This window comes from Triturus cristatus, chromosome 8 (genome assembly GCF_964204655.1).
Source record: "Triturus cristatus chromosome 8, aTriCri1.1, whole genome shotgun sequence".
NCBI classification, from domain to species: domain Eukaryota; kingdom Metazoa; phylum Chordata; class Amphibia; order Caudata; family Salamandridae; genus Triturus; species Triturus cristatus.
The window spans coordinates 881583106-881597395 of record NC_140591.1 but is presented as its reverse complement, the minus strand read 5'-3'; the positions used below and the strand labels follow the sequence as shown (position 1 = coordinate 881597395).

General features: G+C 45.1%; 1 protein-coding gene across 3 annotated transcripts in view; it reads right to left on the bottom strand.

Annotated features, from left to right (window-relative positions):
• Window positions 1-14290, bottom strand: part of ZFX (zinc finger protein X-linked) — a 630213-nt gene that overhangs the window by 77477 nt on the left and 538446 nt on the right. For all 3 annotated transcript variants that reach the window (XM_085622416.1, XM_085622415.1, XM_085622417.1), the window contains one exon: window positions 12862-13002. In XM_085622416.1, the coding sequence (XP_085478542.1) occupies window positions 12862-13002 (141 nt within the window). The remainder of the gene's footprint in view (window positions 1-12861; window positions 13003-14290) is intronic.

The window sequence follows — 14290 nt, the reverse complement described above, 5'->3', positions numbered from 1 at the left end:
ACCAACCACGTTTTGGCGGGTACCCCATAACGGAAATGCTAATGTACTTGTTTATAAAAAACTAATAAAACACTTTGAAATCAGAAACGCTAAGGTAATAAAGCAAGACACATTCTCTCACCAAAAGTCGATCCCAAACACAAAGGGTTAGTTAACTGCCAAATACACGGCACTGAAATCCGGCACAATAACGCCTACACTGATGACGATGGTACCCAGTGCGCCGCACCGACATACAGACTTATTTTAGACGACTGCAAATACCTGGTGAGCAGTAGCAGACACGTTCTATATGCACTGGGAAGTCCTAATGAGTAGTACACGCACAAATGTACTGTCAGAAGCATGTAAAGAGACACCAAACTAGCAGGTGACCCCGTACTGTCAGAGGGCCAGAGGCATGTACAGAGACACCAAACTAGCAGGTGACCGTCAAGGACAGAAGAAGTCGCGCGTGCAAACGCGGCGACAAGCCCTTCTTGCTACTCTTCCACGCAATGACAGACAGACACCCACAGACAAATACAATAAAGCATGCACGGGCGCAGTGCGCACTGACGCAGGTGCCGGCTGTCGTGCGTCCTGTGGTTGGCGCCGCCGCCCTACGCTAACCTCCGCGCGCCCGAGCTAGCCATATCACTGAGCGCTGTCACCGCGCGCACCTGCGCCAGTGTTGGCTTGGCGACCATTCGCCAAACTGGGCGAGGCAAATCTGAGGGTCTCTGCACGGAGTGCAGCCTGCGGATATCAGGGGATTGCTTCTGGGGAAGTAAGATTCTGTTCATTTTGGAAATAACTTTGTGGAATGTGTAACTTCAACGTTTAGTACGTGCCCTTAGAATATTGTTTTAGTGTACACCACATTGAACGTCGGTGATTTTCTGCAGAAAATTTACTCTTTCCCACGCCCCACGCTCTTTGTTGTGACGTACCAGCCTGCAGGATTGGCTAAATCTGTTCTTGGCATTACCCCTAGAGCACCCCATCCAGTGCTTACTTTGTAAAACAGTAAGTGCTTGCGCTTTCGAATATCAGGAGTAAAGCCAAGGCTGCTTACTCTTGATGTCAACCTCGTGCCTCTTTAATCTCTCTTTATCTTGCTTTCACGTCCGTGGTTTCTTTTTCATCCCCTCTTTCTTCCATTGTCAGTTTCAGTATTCCCCTTCATCTCCTTCCACTCCTTTGCATATTACTCTCTCTTGCTCGGGGTCAAAGTTTGTGGCGGAAAAATAAGTATCACTCCTCAACAAGTCTTACTTCGTACCGGACACTCGCCTTGGAAGTTGAACTGTGCCGAGCTGTGTGACCCGGAGAGAGGCGGCCGGCCGCAGTGGCGGAGCTGAACGCTGCGGGCGGCTCCGGCCGCGGTGGCGGAGCTGAACGCTGCGGGTGCGGGCGGCTCCTGTAACTCGAGCTCGCGGCTTCACACGTGGTGCGGGCCCCGGCCGTGAGTGCAGGGGAGAGACTCGCACTTTGGTGACCCTCGGAGCGGCTGTGGTGAGAAGTACGGGAGAACTATGCCGCGTTGAAATGGGGCCGAAGATCAGGAAACCAGGAGTTGAATCCTCCAAGGAACGAACAACACGGGAGCCGACAGCAGGGTGAGAGGACGCCATTAAGACACCGCCTTTCTCCGAGGCGAAGCAGAAATGCCTCGGAGAAAGGCAACTGCGGTTTCGAATTCGGGGGCGTGTTTTCCTTTTCTCTCCTCCAGCCATTGGCTGGAGGAGATAATTAGACTTCTTGAAAAAAACACGCCCCCGAATCCGAAAAGGACGGGGCCTGATCGGAGAGACAAACCTCTTCTCCAATGGCTGGCCAGTATTCAAGAGGCCAGCCAATGGAGAAGAGGCGAGAAGAGGGGTGGGTTCAAGCCCCTCTTCTCCAAAACATTAAATCTCTCGACTTCCGGTTCTGCCTTCGGCAAACCGGATGGTCCCGAGACCTAAAAATGGAAAGAAAACGTTTCATTTTATTTTTTAACACAGCCCTTTAAAGAAAACAAGCTGCATTTAAAAAATTAAAAAAATATTGCTTTATTTAAAAGCAGTCACAGACATGGTGGTCTGCTGACCCCCTATGAATTGGTATATGAAACTCTTGGAGTTTCATAGATTGGAAATTGCAATTACCTAATTGCGAATCTCAGAAAATCGCAATTAGGTAATTGCAATTTCCAATTTTGATACATGTGGCCCTAAACCCCTACCAACCCACACAAGCTACTTAAAATAAAACTAAAATGAATGGGAAGTTAAAGTTGATGGGACGTTAAGATTAGGTGTGACAGAACCTAAGAAGAGCAGAAACTTACTATTTAAGATCCTAGTGTAATCTTAACCCAACACCCTACTTGATAGGTCAAACGTTGAACTAATTATACCTGATTGGCTGATTATGTTAAAGTATGTGTGAGAGTTCATATGAATACCTCAAAAAGTTGGTGCACGCAGAATTCAAGTCAAATCATAAGTGTTGACTTGACTCGGCTGATCGAGTCCTATGCGGCTAGACCTTTAGGCCGCGCCCCACTAACGGAGGAGTTGCCGTGTTGCCGTGTTGTTTTGCGTGCCGTCAGCCGAGGCGTGGTTGGGGGAGTAGGTGGAGCTGGGCGTCGGCTGCTTGGCTGGTCTGGGCCGAGCTGAGCAGCGTTACCGCCGCGCCGCGGGAGCGAGAGAGCAAGAGAGCGAGAGAGCCGGTTCCTCCTTCTGTTTCTCTGCGGGTTCCCGGTGGTCCTGGAGGTGCAGGTGCAGGTGCAGGTAGCAGGAATCTTCGAGGAACGGGGGCAGCGGCAGCAGCAGCACGTCTGAGGAGCTTGGTAAGTCGGCGAAAAACGGGAGTATGGGAGAGGAGGCTTGAGGACCATCCCTACTAAAGGTGGGGCGTGTTGGGGGCTATTGACAGGTCAGCTGGTAAAGCGAAAGCCTTGGGCCTAAGCCTTGACCCCCCCCCCCCGAGCCGCACGCTCTCACAGTGTTGCCCGACGTTTGCCGCCTAATGCTACTTGCCTAGATATTGCCCAGTCCTCCCCGTATTCCTGGTGCCTGCTCCCCCTGGGCTTGTTCACCTCCGCTCCCCCTCCGCCCTTTGCTCTTACAGCTCCTTGCTCTTCGCTGCCCTCAGTGCCTGCAGCCAGTCCATCCTCCCCTCCTGTCCCTTTCTACTGGCCTGGCTGTGGGCGTGCAGGGGCACGGGGCAGCTCTGTCCAGCTCTGGGGCTGCTCCCCCCGCTCTCCCCTCCCCCTGCGAAGCCGCCTGGCGCCCGACGCATTGCTGTCTCATTGCGGCCTTTTGACCGGAGAGCCCTACTCCCAGTCTCATTACCAGTGCGACCCCCCTTAAGGGGGATACCACAGAGGTGAGGTGAGGTCTGGCTTGGACTCCCGGTCTCTTGCCTGTGTGGTACGGCAGGCGGGTGGCCGCGGGCTGGTTAGGGGTAGGGGTAGGCTCACACAAATGAGCGGGGGGGTGCCACGACAAAGGTGCCAAAGGTGACAAAGGTGCCAACAAAGCTGGCGCAGATCTTACCGAAAAAAACGACATTTGTCAATAGTTTTGGCAAATCAAATCTGTAAGATAGCACAGTGCATGACACAAATACAGGACAATATTCACAGTATCCATACTACCTGGCTGTCGGAGACAGCATTGCTGGAATCACTGGACTATCAGTCCTCCGGCGTTCCAACGGTTTGGAGGAGCGGCTCTGGTGGATTCCCGGTGGACCCCTGGCAAGAGCACTTGTTCCAGCCGATCTTCAATAAGTATTCAACTTCACAAGCCATGAGATCTGGGAAAATTAGGAAATCTGCAGTGGCTCCCAAAAGGAGGAAACCAAAACAGATGTCATCTGACGAGGAGCCCGATCAAGGTAGCCATGGGCCCCCAACGGCTTGCAATGATACAGTAAAGGTGGCAAAACAGAGGCCAAATGGTAACGACAATAACAGTCTTGGTCGCAACGGCAAGTGTAAGGACACACTAAACACTTCGAAAACCTTGAAGCTGCTGGACTATTTTAAAAAAATTCCACCTATGGCGAAAACTCCCTCATATTCGCAACCGCTGGAAGAAACCAATCTTGGAGCATCGGACCAAATGGCCGAAATAATTACGCTCTCTTTACAACCTCCACCCCCACAACAGCCGCAGAAGAACACGTCCAATAAAATCCCGGCTCAACTTCCGGAAGTCTTTATTTTTCGATCCACACAAAAAGATGCAACCTCAACTCAGCCAGAGGGGATAACCTTAAAACAAAACCTTCAACATGATGACTTTCTACAATCGCAATCAGGTTATTTTCCCTCACTAACGGGTATGAGTAAGCAAGAAGTACCTTTGTTGCATATTCTTCCGCCGAGCCAATTACATAACTCAAGCACCCCTACAGACCAAGCTCAGAATATAGAATCATTAGTACCACAGTCATGTCAAGACCTTGTCGTATTAAAGGAACCCACAATGGCTCTTCATAGCCACCTAGTTTTTCCTCAAATCCATGTGCAAAATACCCTCCATAGCAATAAAAATCCACGACCAGTTGAATTGCCTCAACCTATAAGCACACCAAAGGACCATTTCGATGCGTCAAGTCTTCAGCACATTGTATTTACACCAAAAACAGTATTAATGACACCTCCACCACAATCACCTAAAAAAACAGTTTCAGATGACCAGTTTTTAGCGGACTTATCATTTTTCTTCAAAAATACTCAAAATTCTCCTAAACATACTTCAAATGTAAAATCCAAGCCAGAGGACCCCACAGCAATTGGTATCTGGCCTCAACTTCTCCAAACTTTCCAACAAACAGTTAATGCATTAAATTACCATTCTGATAAATTGGATGTGCAGATAGACCTTCTGAATACCCTAGCACTGTTCACAGCAGGTATTGACAATAAATTGGACAAGCTGAACAACTTAATAATAGGAGCGCAATCTTCTGCAAAGCTTGTCCAGGCGGTCTGTTGCTGTTCCCCAATCATAGACTCACTTTCGTCGCTTCCAGCCTTCTTATCAAAGGTCATAGATGAAGTCAAGTTGTTGAAGGGAGGCAATTCATCAACAACTTTTTGCCCACAATCGCAAACATTGCCAAACACGTTTCAAAATCAAGCTAACCCTTGGATTATAACAAAACAAGGTACCCAGCTGAGGGAGGAAATAGTTCCCCTCCCAAAACAGCTAAATGAGCAGTCAATACCTGACCGACTCCAAAACGGAACAACGGGCCTCGACCTAACAGAAGCAACGATCAAAAAAGCTTGGTCTCCAAGTGGGCGCACAAATTGCGGAGCCCACACTGAGCATGAGACAGTGGCTAGCTCAGCAGCCCAGATATCCTTGACCTCGAAGTACAGCCAGCTCCTTTACCACCCTGTAGCAAGAGAGAGCGCAAACGCCAGCGCAAAAACAGAAATAAAACAAGGACTAAAACAACAGCAGCTACGACAAACTTTTTTCCTCTTTTCGCAATAGCTTCTAACAAAAAAGTTCCTAGAGAATCTGACGTACCATCACCCTTAGCAAACCCAAACATAACTGAACAAAAAGGGGACCTATCCGAAACTGTCATCCAACGGACTCTGAGCAGTAACCAAGATTCAACTAAGTCAGTCACGGGAATAGCGATTGACGATTTCAGTACTGCTAAAGAAAAGCTAAGGGTGAAATTCAACGACCTAAGCGCATCAGAGCCCACACCTGTGGGAATAACAATAGAAGATTTTAGTACAGCTAAAGAAAAGCTAAGGGCGAAAAGTAACGATCTAAGCCTGTCAGAACTTACAGTGACCGCAACTAATTCTAAATCAGTGCCTGCTTCAAATTTACCCCGGTCAGACAATGCAATGACTAGTTCAAATCTAACAAAAACAATCGACAATCATAAACCACTTCTGCCTACTAATAGTCAGTCCTTGAGGAAGGACCCTCAACATCAGCCTCTACAGGAGCAGGATCTCGACGCAGGCCCGACTCTTAATAACATCAATAAGTTAACTCAAAGCTCACGTAGTAAAAAGGACAAATGTGACTTCAAACTTTCTCATATTATACTAGCCCCAGACTATAAATCAAAAGGCAGGCAAGACATCCTCAACAGATCTAATATAATTAAATTAGTGGATGGAACTCCGGGGTTTGCAGGCTTGGTTACGGATGACATAGAATCCATTGTATTCCTCCCACCAAGAGGCACACAACCATCTGAGGTAACACTGGTAGCATTTAAGTCGGCCTATTGGGCAGGGGTATTTCTGGATCACAAGGCTATCCTGCGGGATTGGGGTATTCGAGTTTATCCATATTCCACCCCAGGGTACCCCCCAGCTTTATTAAATCAGCAAACGCCATCTAAAAGAGCCGGAATCCTACAATCCGAGCCCCGTCTCAGACCATTCTCGATTCTAAAAAATGCGTCAGGACCTGAAGCATGTGACAATCTGACTTCAAATGTGGTCTCTAACGATGATTCTTATCAAGGCTGGAGTTGGCTCCCAGCTATCTTATCATCAAAAGAGCAGAATGACCTCAAGGTACAGAGCCTATTGGTCAAACTCTCACACTTTTGGAAGATACAAGCACTCAAGCATCCCTAACGGTAATGGGGCACAACCCGCAAGTAGATCCCACCTTATTAATCTGTTCCTGGAACATCAGCGGACTTCAACAGAAAATTAGGAACCCAGAAACTTATTCTTTTATTTGTAAGCACGCTGTAATAGCTCTGCAGGAAACTTGGGCTTCACAAGGTTACCCCGTCACTGGTTATATCGATCTATGGAAACCAGCACTGAGGGACAGCAGGTACGGTCACTCAAAAGGTGGCATGTCAATATATATATCAATTAACTTAAAAGGCCCAATAACACAATTAAAATTGGATGAAGACTGGCTGCTTGGGGTCAAAATCAATTCTTGGCGGGAACAACGTTCACTCATTCTTTTAAACGTGCATATCAACCCAAATACACGCACACAAAAATCACACCTGGTACGACTAACGGACATTATGAGCGACTTAGCCGTGGAGCACCCTCACTCGGACTGTATTGCTACTGGGGATTTTAACACCAACCTATTTCAGGGGCAATTAACAGAAACTGAGGGGCCCTTTCTATTCTCCCTGAATGAGGCAGAGTCACAAACTAAACCGGCAAATCAAGCCTACTGTGGCTTGGGACACCTCTGTGCGATGCGTTTTTATAGCGCAGGCTACCTGGTTATAAACGGAAGATCAGAGAGTGATACGCCCCCCAATTGGACTTGGACAAATGGAAATAAACGTTCCTATCTGGACTATTCCATCTGCAATTCAGCTCTGCTCCAATGCCTGGTCAGCTTTTGCATTCACCCACGATCTGAAAGTGATCATCGCCCTCAGGTCATAGCTTTCAAAACAAACCCGGTGAAGCATAAACCTGCACCTTCAACTAGCAGGGGAATATACTCCGAAAACCTCAAGCGCCTCAGATGGAGCGAAGACATCAGTCCGCAGATCCTACAAGTAAGCATGGAGCTGATAAGAGGTGGATCTGTCCAGGAAGCCTCCCCGATAGTGACATGGATGATGCTCTGCATTTATCTGATTAACCTTTTTCCAAAAAAACACCAATCCTCAAGGAGATCTCTCCCGCGCCAGTTCGCGCTTTCACTCCAGTCGAAGCAACTTAAGAAAGCTAGAAACAACGCCTTACGACTGCTGGTAAAAGCTCCAGGGAACAGCGAATGCTTAAAACGGTACCAAGCAGCCCAAAAGTCATTTAGGTTGGCGTCCACCAAAGATAAACGGACACATGATAACCAATTTTGGTGTAAGTTAGTGTGTGAGAGTAAGAGCCGTAACTCACGAAAATTCTGGGCCCTAATCAACCAGTCCAATTCAAGCACATTGAGTTTTGGATCTGCTAACATTCAAGAAACAGACTGGGTCACCTTCCTTACCGACCATTTTAGTCACCCAGAATGCCTGGGAGCAACAGGAGAGAGTCCCGCAAGAGAGAAAGTAACAGACTATAACAAAAAGCAGAGCAATCTCACAGAGTGCTTATACACCGATAATGAGGATCTTCAGATGTCACAAGAAAGGGTCGCCACGGCTGTGTCAAAAACTAGATCAGATGGAGCTCCGGGCCCAAATGGCCTCCCACAGAATTTGTTTAAATCTGACGTGGCCTTCTGGTCAGGCCCATTGTCAAATCTCTTTAACTTTGCTCTGAGATCTGCAACAATCCCAGACTCATGGCGGGGTGCAATAATTCAACCTATCTATAAATCTGGTTCCCGTGCCTCCCCCAATAATTATAGACTTATTGCACTCATGGACATTGAGGCGAAATATTATGCGGGTCTCCTGCTAGAGGAGTTGAGGATATGGGTAAAGGCACACAAATTGATACCAATTAACCAAACAGGCTTTATTGCCAATTCCGGGACAATGACCAATCTATTAGCACTGTCAACTATCGTCGATAAAGCACTTTCCACATCTAGATCGGTGTTCTGTTGCTTTGTCGACTTTAAAGCAGCGTTTGATAGGGTTCCGAGGGCTGCTTTATGGGAAAAGCTGAGGAAATGGGGGATCCCTGACAAACTTTTGGAGGCAATCATACAACTTTACTCCAGAACTTGGGTTAGGGTGAAGTTGGGGTCCGGCACACATCTCTCCCGGAAAATCTCGACATCAAGAGGTGTGAAGCAGGGATGCGTGCTGGCCCCCATGCTTTTCAATCTGTTTATAGCGGATTTGTCAACCTCATTGGACGATACTAATAGCCACCCCCCAAAGGTAGGAGGAATGGCATAAAGTAATCTCTTATATGCCGACGACCTGGTTCTCTTTAGCCTCACTAGGGTCGGGCTGCAAAGGCTCCTTGATAAACTGTACACCTATACGACCATGAACCAACTAGAGGTTAACTTAAAGAAAACACAAGTAGTCCCATTTGGTCGGAAACGGCGCATTGTTGGAGGTTGGTCATATAATAATACAAGCCTCGCCGTAGGTCACTCGTATAAGTACCTAGGTGTCCACTTGGACTCTAGAGGTAATCTTACTAAACATCGTAACGAGCTCACAGTCAGAGCCATAACCCTTTCTGTATCACTAGCAAAACTCTCGAAAAATATCTCTGGTCCAACTCTTTTACCACTCTTAGAAGTTCTGAGAGCAAAAATCGGCCCTACCCTATCATATGGCATAGAGATATTCAGGGGCAAGTTGAACACTGCCTTAAATCAACATACAACCAAAATCTATAAAAAGGTACTCCACTTGCCAAACTTCGCCTCTCCAGCTCAGGTAAGTCTTGAGCTGGGGATATTGAATTATGATGTTTCTAACATTGGTACACATCTAAATCTCTGCCACAAACTGAGAAAAGCGGACTCAGGCACACTAGAATCTTTGGTCTGGTTGGAAATCACCCAGAAAAACCCTGGAGGTACGTTTGGTTGTCTTTTCAAGGACTACATCCATCAAATGTCGGCGAGTGAGCTATGGGCCCTCAACCCCAGCCGGGTAGCATTCAAAACTGCCATCAAAAAATGTGTGAGAATGAGTTCTCTCATAATGGATAAGGCACTCTTTACCAAACGTAGTCATGCTTGGGCTCTTGTAAATTCTTACAGACGGCTAGCCCCTGCAACCTATCTGTCTTGCACATATTCACTGTACTTAAAACGTAGCTTTATGGCAATCAGGATGGGTGACTGGCGTTTTTTGCAAGATCTGCCCCCCTGGCGACATATGGCGGAAAATGTAATCTGCAGAGGGTGCGGCAAGACAGCAGAAACCCTCCTACATGTAGTTTGTCTTTGTCCAGCTTTTAATTCCCAACGCAGGTGCAAACTTAAAGCAGAGTGGAATAGGATGGGTGTTCGGACATGTAGGCAAGCCATTATTGTGGCTCTGAACCCTGAAAACAAAGACTTAAACCTGGGGTTAATAATTTTTATTCAACAAGTATATCGTAACTTTATGCAAAACAGGATTTGTTAATAAAAATTTTAGAGAAGAAGAAATGAAATGTCTATCATGCTCTGCAAAGTGATAGATCAACACATCTAATCCCATTCCACAGAACACTGCCTTGTTTTTAATATGTATGTTGTATTTTTATAGTCAGTGTAACATATAACAGTGTATCGTATCTTAAAACAGTTGGTTTTCTTTTTTTAACTGTGAATTTTGTAAATTCTTTTAAAGATATCTGTGTTATATCTAAATAAAGATCATTATTATTATTATAAGTGTATTATTGTACTCTTTATATCAGTATTTTATTACAGCATCCGTAATTGAGCAAATAACATTTTGTTAACGATAATTATTCTACAGTATTACATATACATGTCAGTTGTATGGTATTGCAAAACAAATGAAAGGAACTGGGGGTCTAACAAAAACCTGCAGAGTGAGCTGAAGTGTAGATAGAGGGCTAATTAGTCCCACATGGCAGAGGAGGGAGTAAGAGAAGAAGAAAGAGACATCCAAATGCAATCTATGAGGACCTCAGAGCGAAGTTTGGATACCCATCAATTACCTGAGTGATCAATCTTATCATCTGGTCATCCAATCCAGGATAAGATGCTTCTCTTGATCATAGAGAGCATCTAATTTGGAGTGATTTCACTCAAGAGTGGCCCAAGATCGTCAAAGGATTGGAGCGAGGAGACCAACAGTTGTAAGATGATAGAACAATTGAAAGGAATGCAGTGCTATCAAAAGAAAACTAAAGTGGTGTGTTAAAATAGAATTGTGAGAAAACACTACTGATTTAATATGTGTCTCACACTCTAAATAAAACAACAGTGCAAAAAGCAGTGTTAAACAAATAACTGCTATATAGAGAGGTCGACATGTTTCAGCCCAGTGGGATCCATTTCTCCCTGCGGCTTTCTTCAGGACCCTTGTTGTTAAATTTTCGCTACTGCAATGGTGTGTAAAACATAATGTATAGTGAAGAAAAAAAAAAGAAAAGAGAAAGTTTATCTCACTATCATTCAAAGGTGGCACTTTGTACAACCTTAAGTTGATCCTCCGCTTCAAAAGGATGCGGCGTGCATCCGTAATGATCGAGGAAAGGACCTCACCTCGCCTGGATCCTGGCTCAGGACTAGGAGGCCCCGCTCTATCCGTCGTTGCCCCGTTGTGGCTGCAGAGTCAGGATCCGCGAGGTGAGGTCCTTTCCTCGATCATTACGGATGCACGCCGCATCCTTTTGAAGCGGAGGATCAACTTAAGGTTGTACAAAGTGGGTCCTGTGCACACTCTGCCACTGGAACCACGCTATACCCAACTAATGAGCCGGAACAAGGGCAAAAATGGTAGGTTGCTTGTGTTTTGATTCAGTGAGAACCTGGCCTGGCAGTTCAGGCTGGACTGCTCCCACTGGATCAGGGTCAACACTGTCTTGCATATGGCTGGGTCCAAACAAAGGTGGCATGGTGTGCAAAATAACAATGTACTGGGATGCAGCCCGAATAATTACCAGTGGCTGAGGTTAAATTCAAGCATTCCATCCATCACTTTTTTGCATACTTCACTAATTACAAGTCAGGCAAAGTGCAATCAAAGCATTGAATTCCGCTCTGACTGATTATATGTTGGTAGATATTTCCACAGCTGGTTTTACCAGGTGAGGGAAAACTAGGCCTAATTTTTCCAGGCAGTAAATCCAGACAGAAAAATCACAAAACTGTGGCTACCGTAGCCTAATTTCTATTTTACTCTGCAGAAATTGACTTCCCTCTAATACTTTTGCAGCCTCTCCTTTGCCCCCATCCCATTCAGAGGTATATACGCATTAATTTACCACCTGTTCAGAGCAGGTGATAAACATATGTGATAAACCCCACAGAATTGGGATTCTGTATGGTTTTCAAAACAAAAATAAATTGGTCCCACGTGGTAATTTCCAATTCCAGGGAGTTTAACTCATAACTGGATGATACTAGAATAAATTTACTGTTGGCAAACGGTACATTTGCATACAAGGTTACCATTACCCCAGTATCATCTAAGTCGTAATCAGGGCCAAAGAGGTTAATCAGTTACTGTTCCATGCCCAACTCTTCTAGTAATAGCAATGCAATAGTTACCCACATTGGTGCAAAAGTAACACTATGCCAAAACAAACCTAACTTTTGTTGTGAAAAGGAAGAATAAACCAATGGTAGATACAGAAGAAGCATGAAAATACTGTGAGACATGTGGGATACGTTCCAGAAGATAATATGTTCCCAATAGTTGGGAATAAACAGGATCCAACTGCAAGTAATCACCAAGGAAGAACACATACTTCTATATAGGGAGAGGAGTTGGCCTAACGGCTAGGGCGCTCGACCTCGGACCTGGGGAACTGGGTTTGAGTCTCGGTAAAGACGCTGAACATCTCGTGGTTCTGGGCAAATCACTTAATCTCCCCGTGCCTAACAAAAAATGAATGTGTGTCCTCATGTAACGTAACTGGTGCTATGTAAAGCGCTCTGATACCTGATTGGATTCGGGTCAAGTTTGCGCTATATAAAACTCTGCAACAAAAAAATATATATAGGGAAACCTAGATAAATCAAGAAACGATCACATTTTTGTGTCTAGGTTTGCTTGCTGTGGAGGAACCATGGGAGAGCAATAAGGTGAGATTCTATGATTAAGGGTATTCTACAAATACTCCCAGCTGTATATTTGGCACATTGTCGAGTATAACTGCAGATGAATGCTGCAAGGGTACGACTCGCAACCTGCCTTGACAGAACCATGCTGTGGATAGGAGTTCCAGCTGCTTTGTAATCGACAAAAAACGTTAGCTTAAAACCCTTTAAATTTAGGGACATGTCATTTCAGAGTACTCACCTGTTTGGAATTGTCGGTTTTCTAGCCTCCTCCTTTTTTTCGGTCTTTGTTTATCAAGTCTGTCTAGATCATCAGACTCGTCTATGTGCAAAAGAGCACTAGCAGTTCCATTTCTGTTCTCAATTCCATCAGTATTATTACCTTGGAACAATGATAATGCAGTTTAAATTAAGTACAAAAATTCCATCAATCCCATAAGCTATTAATACAGATGTTTTCACAACCAGTCCTGTACATTTATAAATACTGTACACCATAAGGAACGGTGGGTCAAATGTTTTTAAAATCACTGAGAAAAGTCTTACCGTTAAAAGAAAAGTGTGTATTCAGAACATAAATGACACTGACATGACATTCTAAAAACTGGATAGCTGACAAAAAGCATTGTTGATGATAAGCAAATCGGTAAAACAATAAGTCTAGCATAAGATAGCCGTCAAGTAACATCATAAAGAAAGAGTTACTAGCCTTCTGTAAACATTTATGGTAGATACATGATCATCTCGCAGAGTCGTCTCCTTATGAATGTTCCTATTTTCCTTTCAGGCTCCAGAATAGTCTGGAAAAGCTTTTCCCCGGCAATATCTCTTCAACCCTGCTAGGTGATGTCATGCAGCTTCGGTTGCAACTTTACCTTTGGGCATGACGAGAACTGAGTATATTAGGCACAAACTCTAGCACTGGGGGTCTGTTACCAATGTTTTTACTTCGCATCATATCGGTATGTAAAGAAAGGAAACTCAAGAGTAGCGACAGCAACAAATACTGCACATAACAAGTCTGCATACCTTGGAATCCTATTAGTCACTGCATTAACTCGTTAGGGGAAGATGGCGAACCTTGAGGAGTCTACAGGAAGATCATATAGCCATCAGAAATATTGTCATCACGGAAAAGTAAATTTTGCTTCGGATGTATATATCTTCTCGCAGATTCATCCTCTTGTGAGTCTCAAAGCAATAACACCAGTGAATTGGGAATGGAGTTGTGCCAGATAACCAAGGGAGTCATGCACTACAGCTCTGGCAAAGTACCCTCACTGCGTTCCTAAGATGTAAGACTGTAGTACTTAGCAAAAGTAGGCAAAGATAACCACATAACCACTCTGCAGATATCAGCAACCATGATGCCTTTCAAGAGGGTCATACAGGAAGGCATGCTGCTATTGGAATAGACATGGATGCCCTCTGGAGGATATTTCTTGGCCAAGGCATAACAGTGCTAGATACAGAGGGAGGATGCCCCAAAGCGAAATAGCATCAGCTGATCATTCACTATGTCCTGTTGAGTGTGGTGATGTAACATAATTCAGAAGTACAGTCTATGAAGTTGTTTCTCTTTGTAGGATAAGGAAGTGAAAATAAAAATGGAATATTAATAGTCTGGACATGGTGCAATGCAGAAGTCGTTTACCTTTGTGGGATAGGAA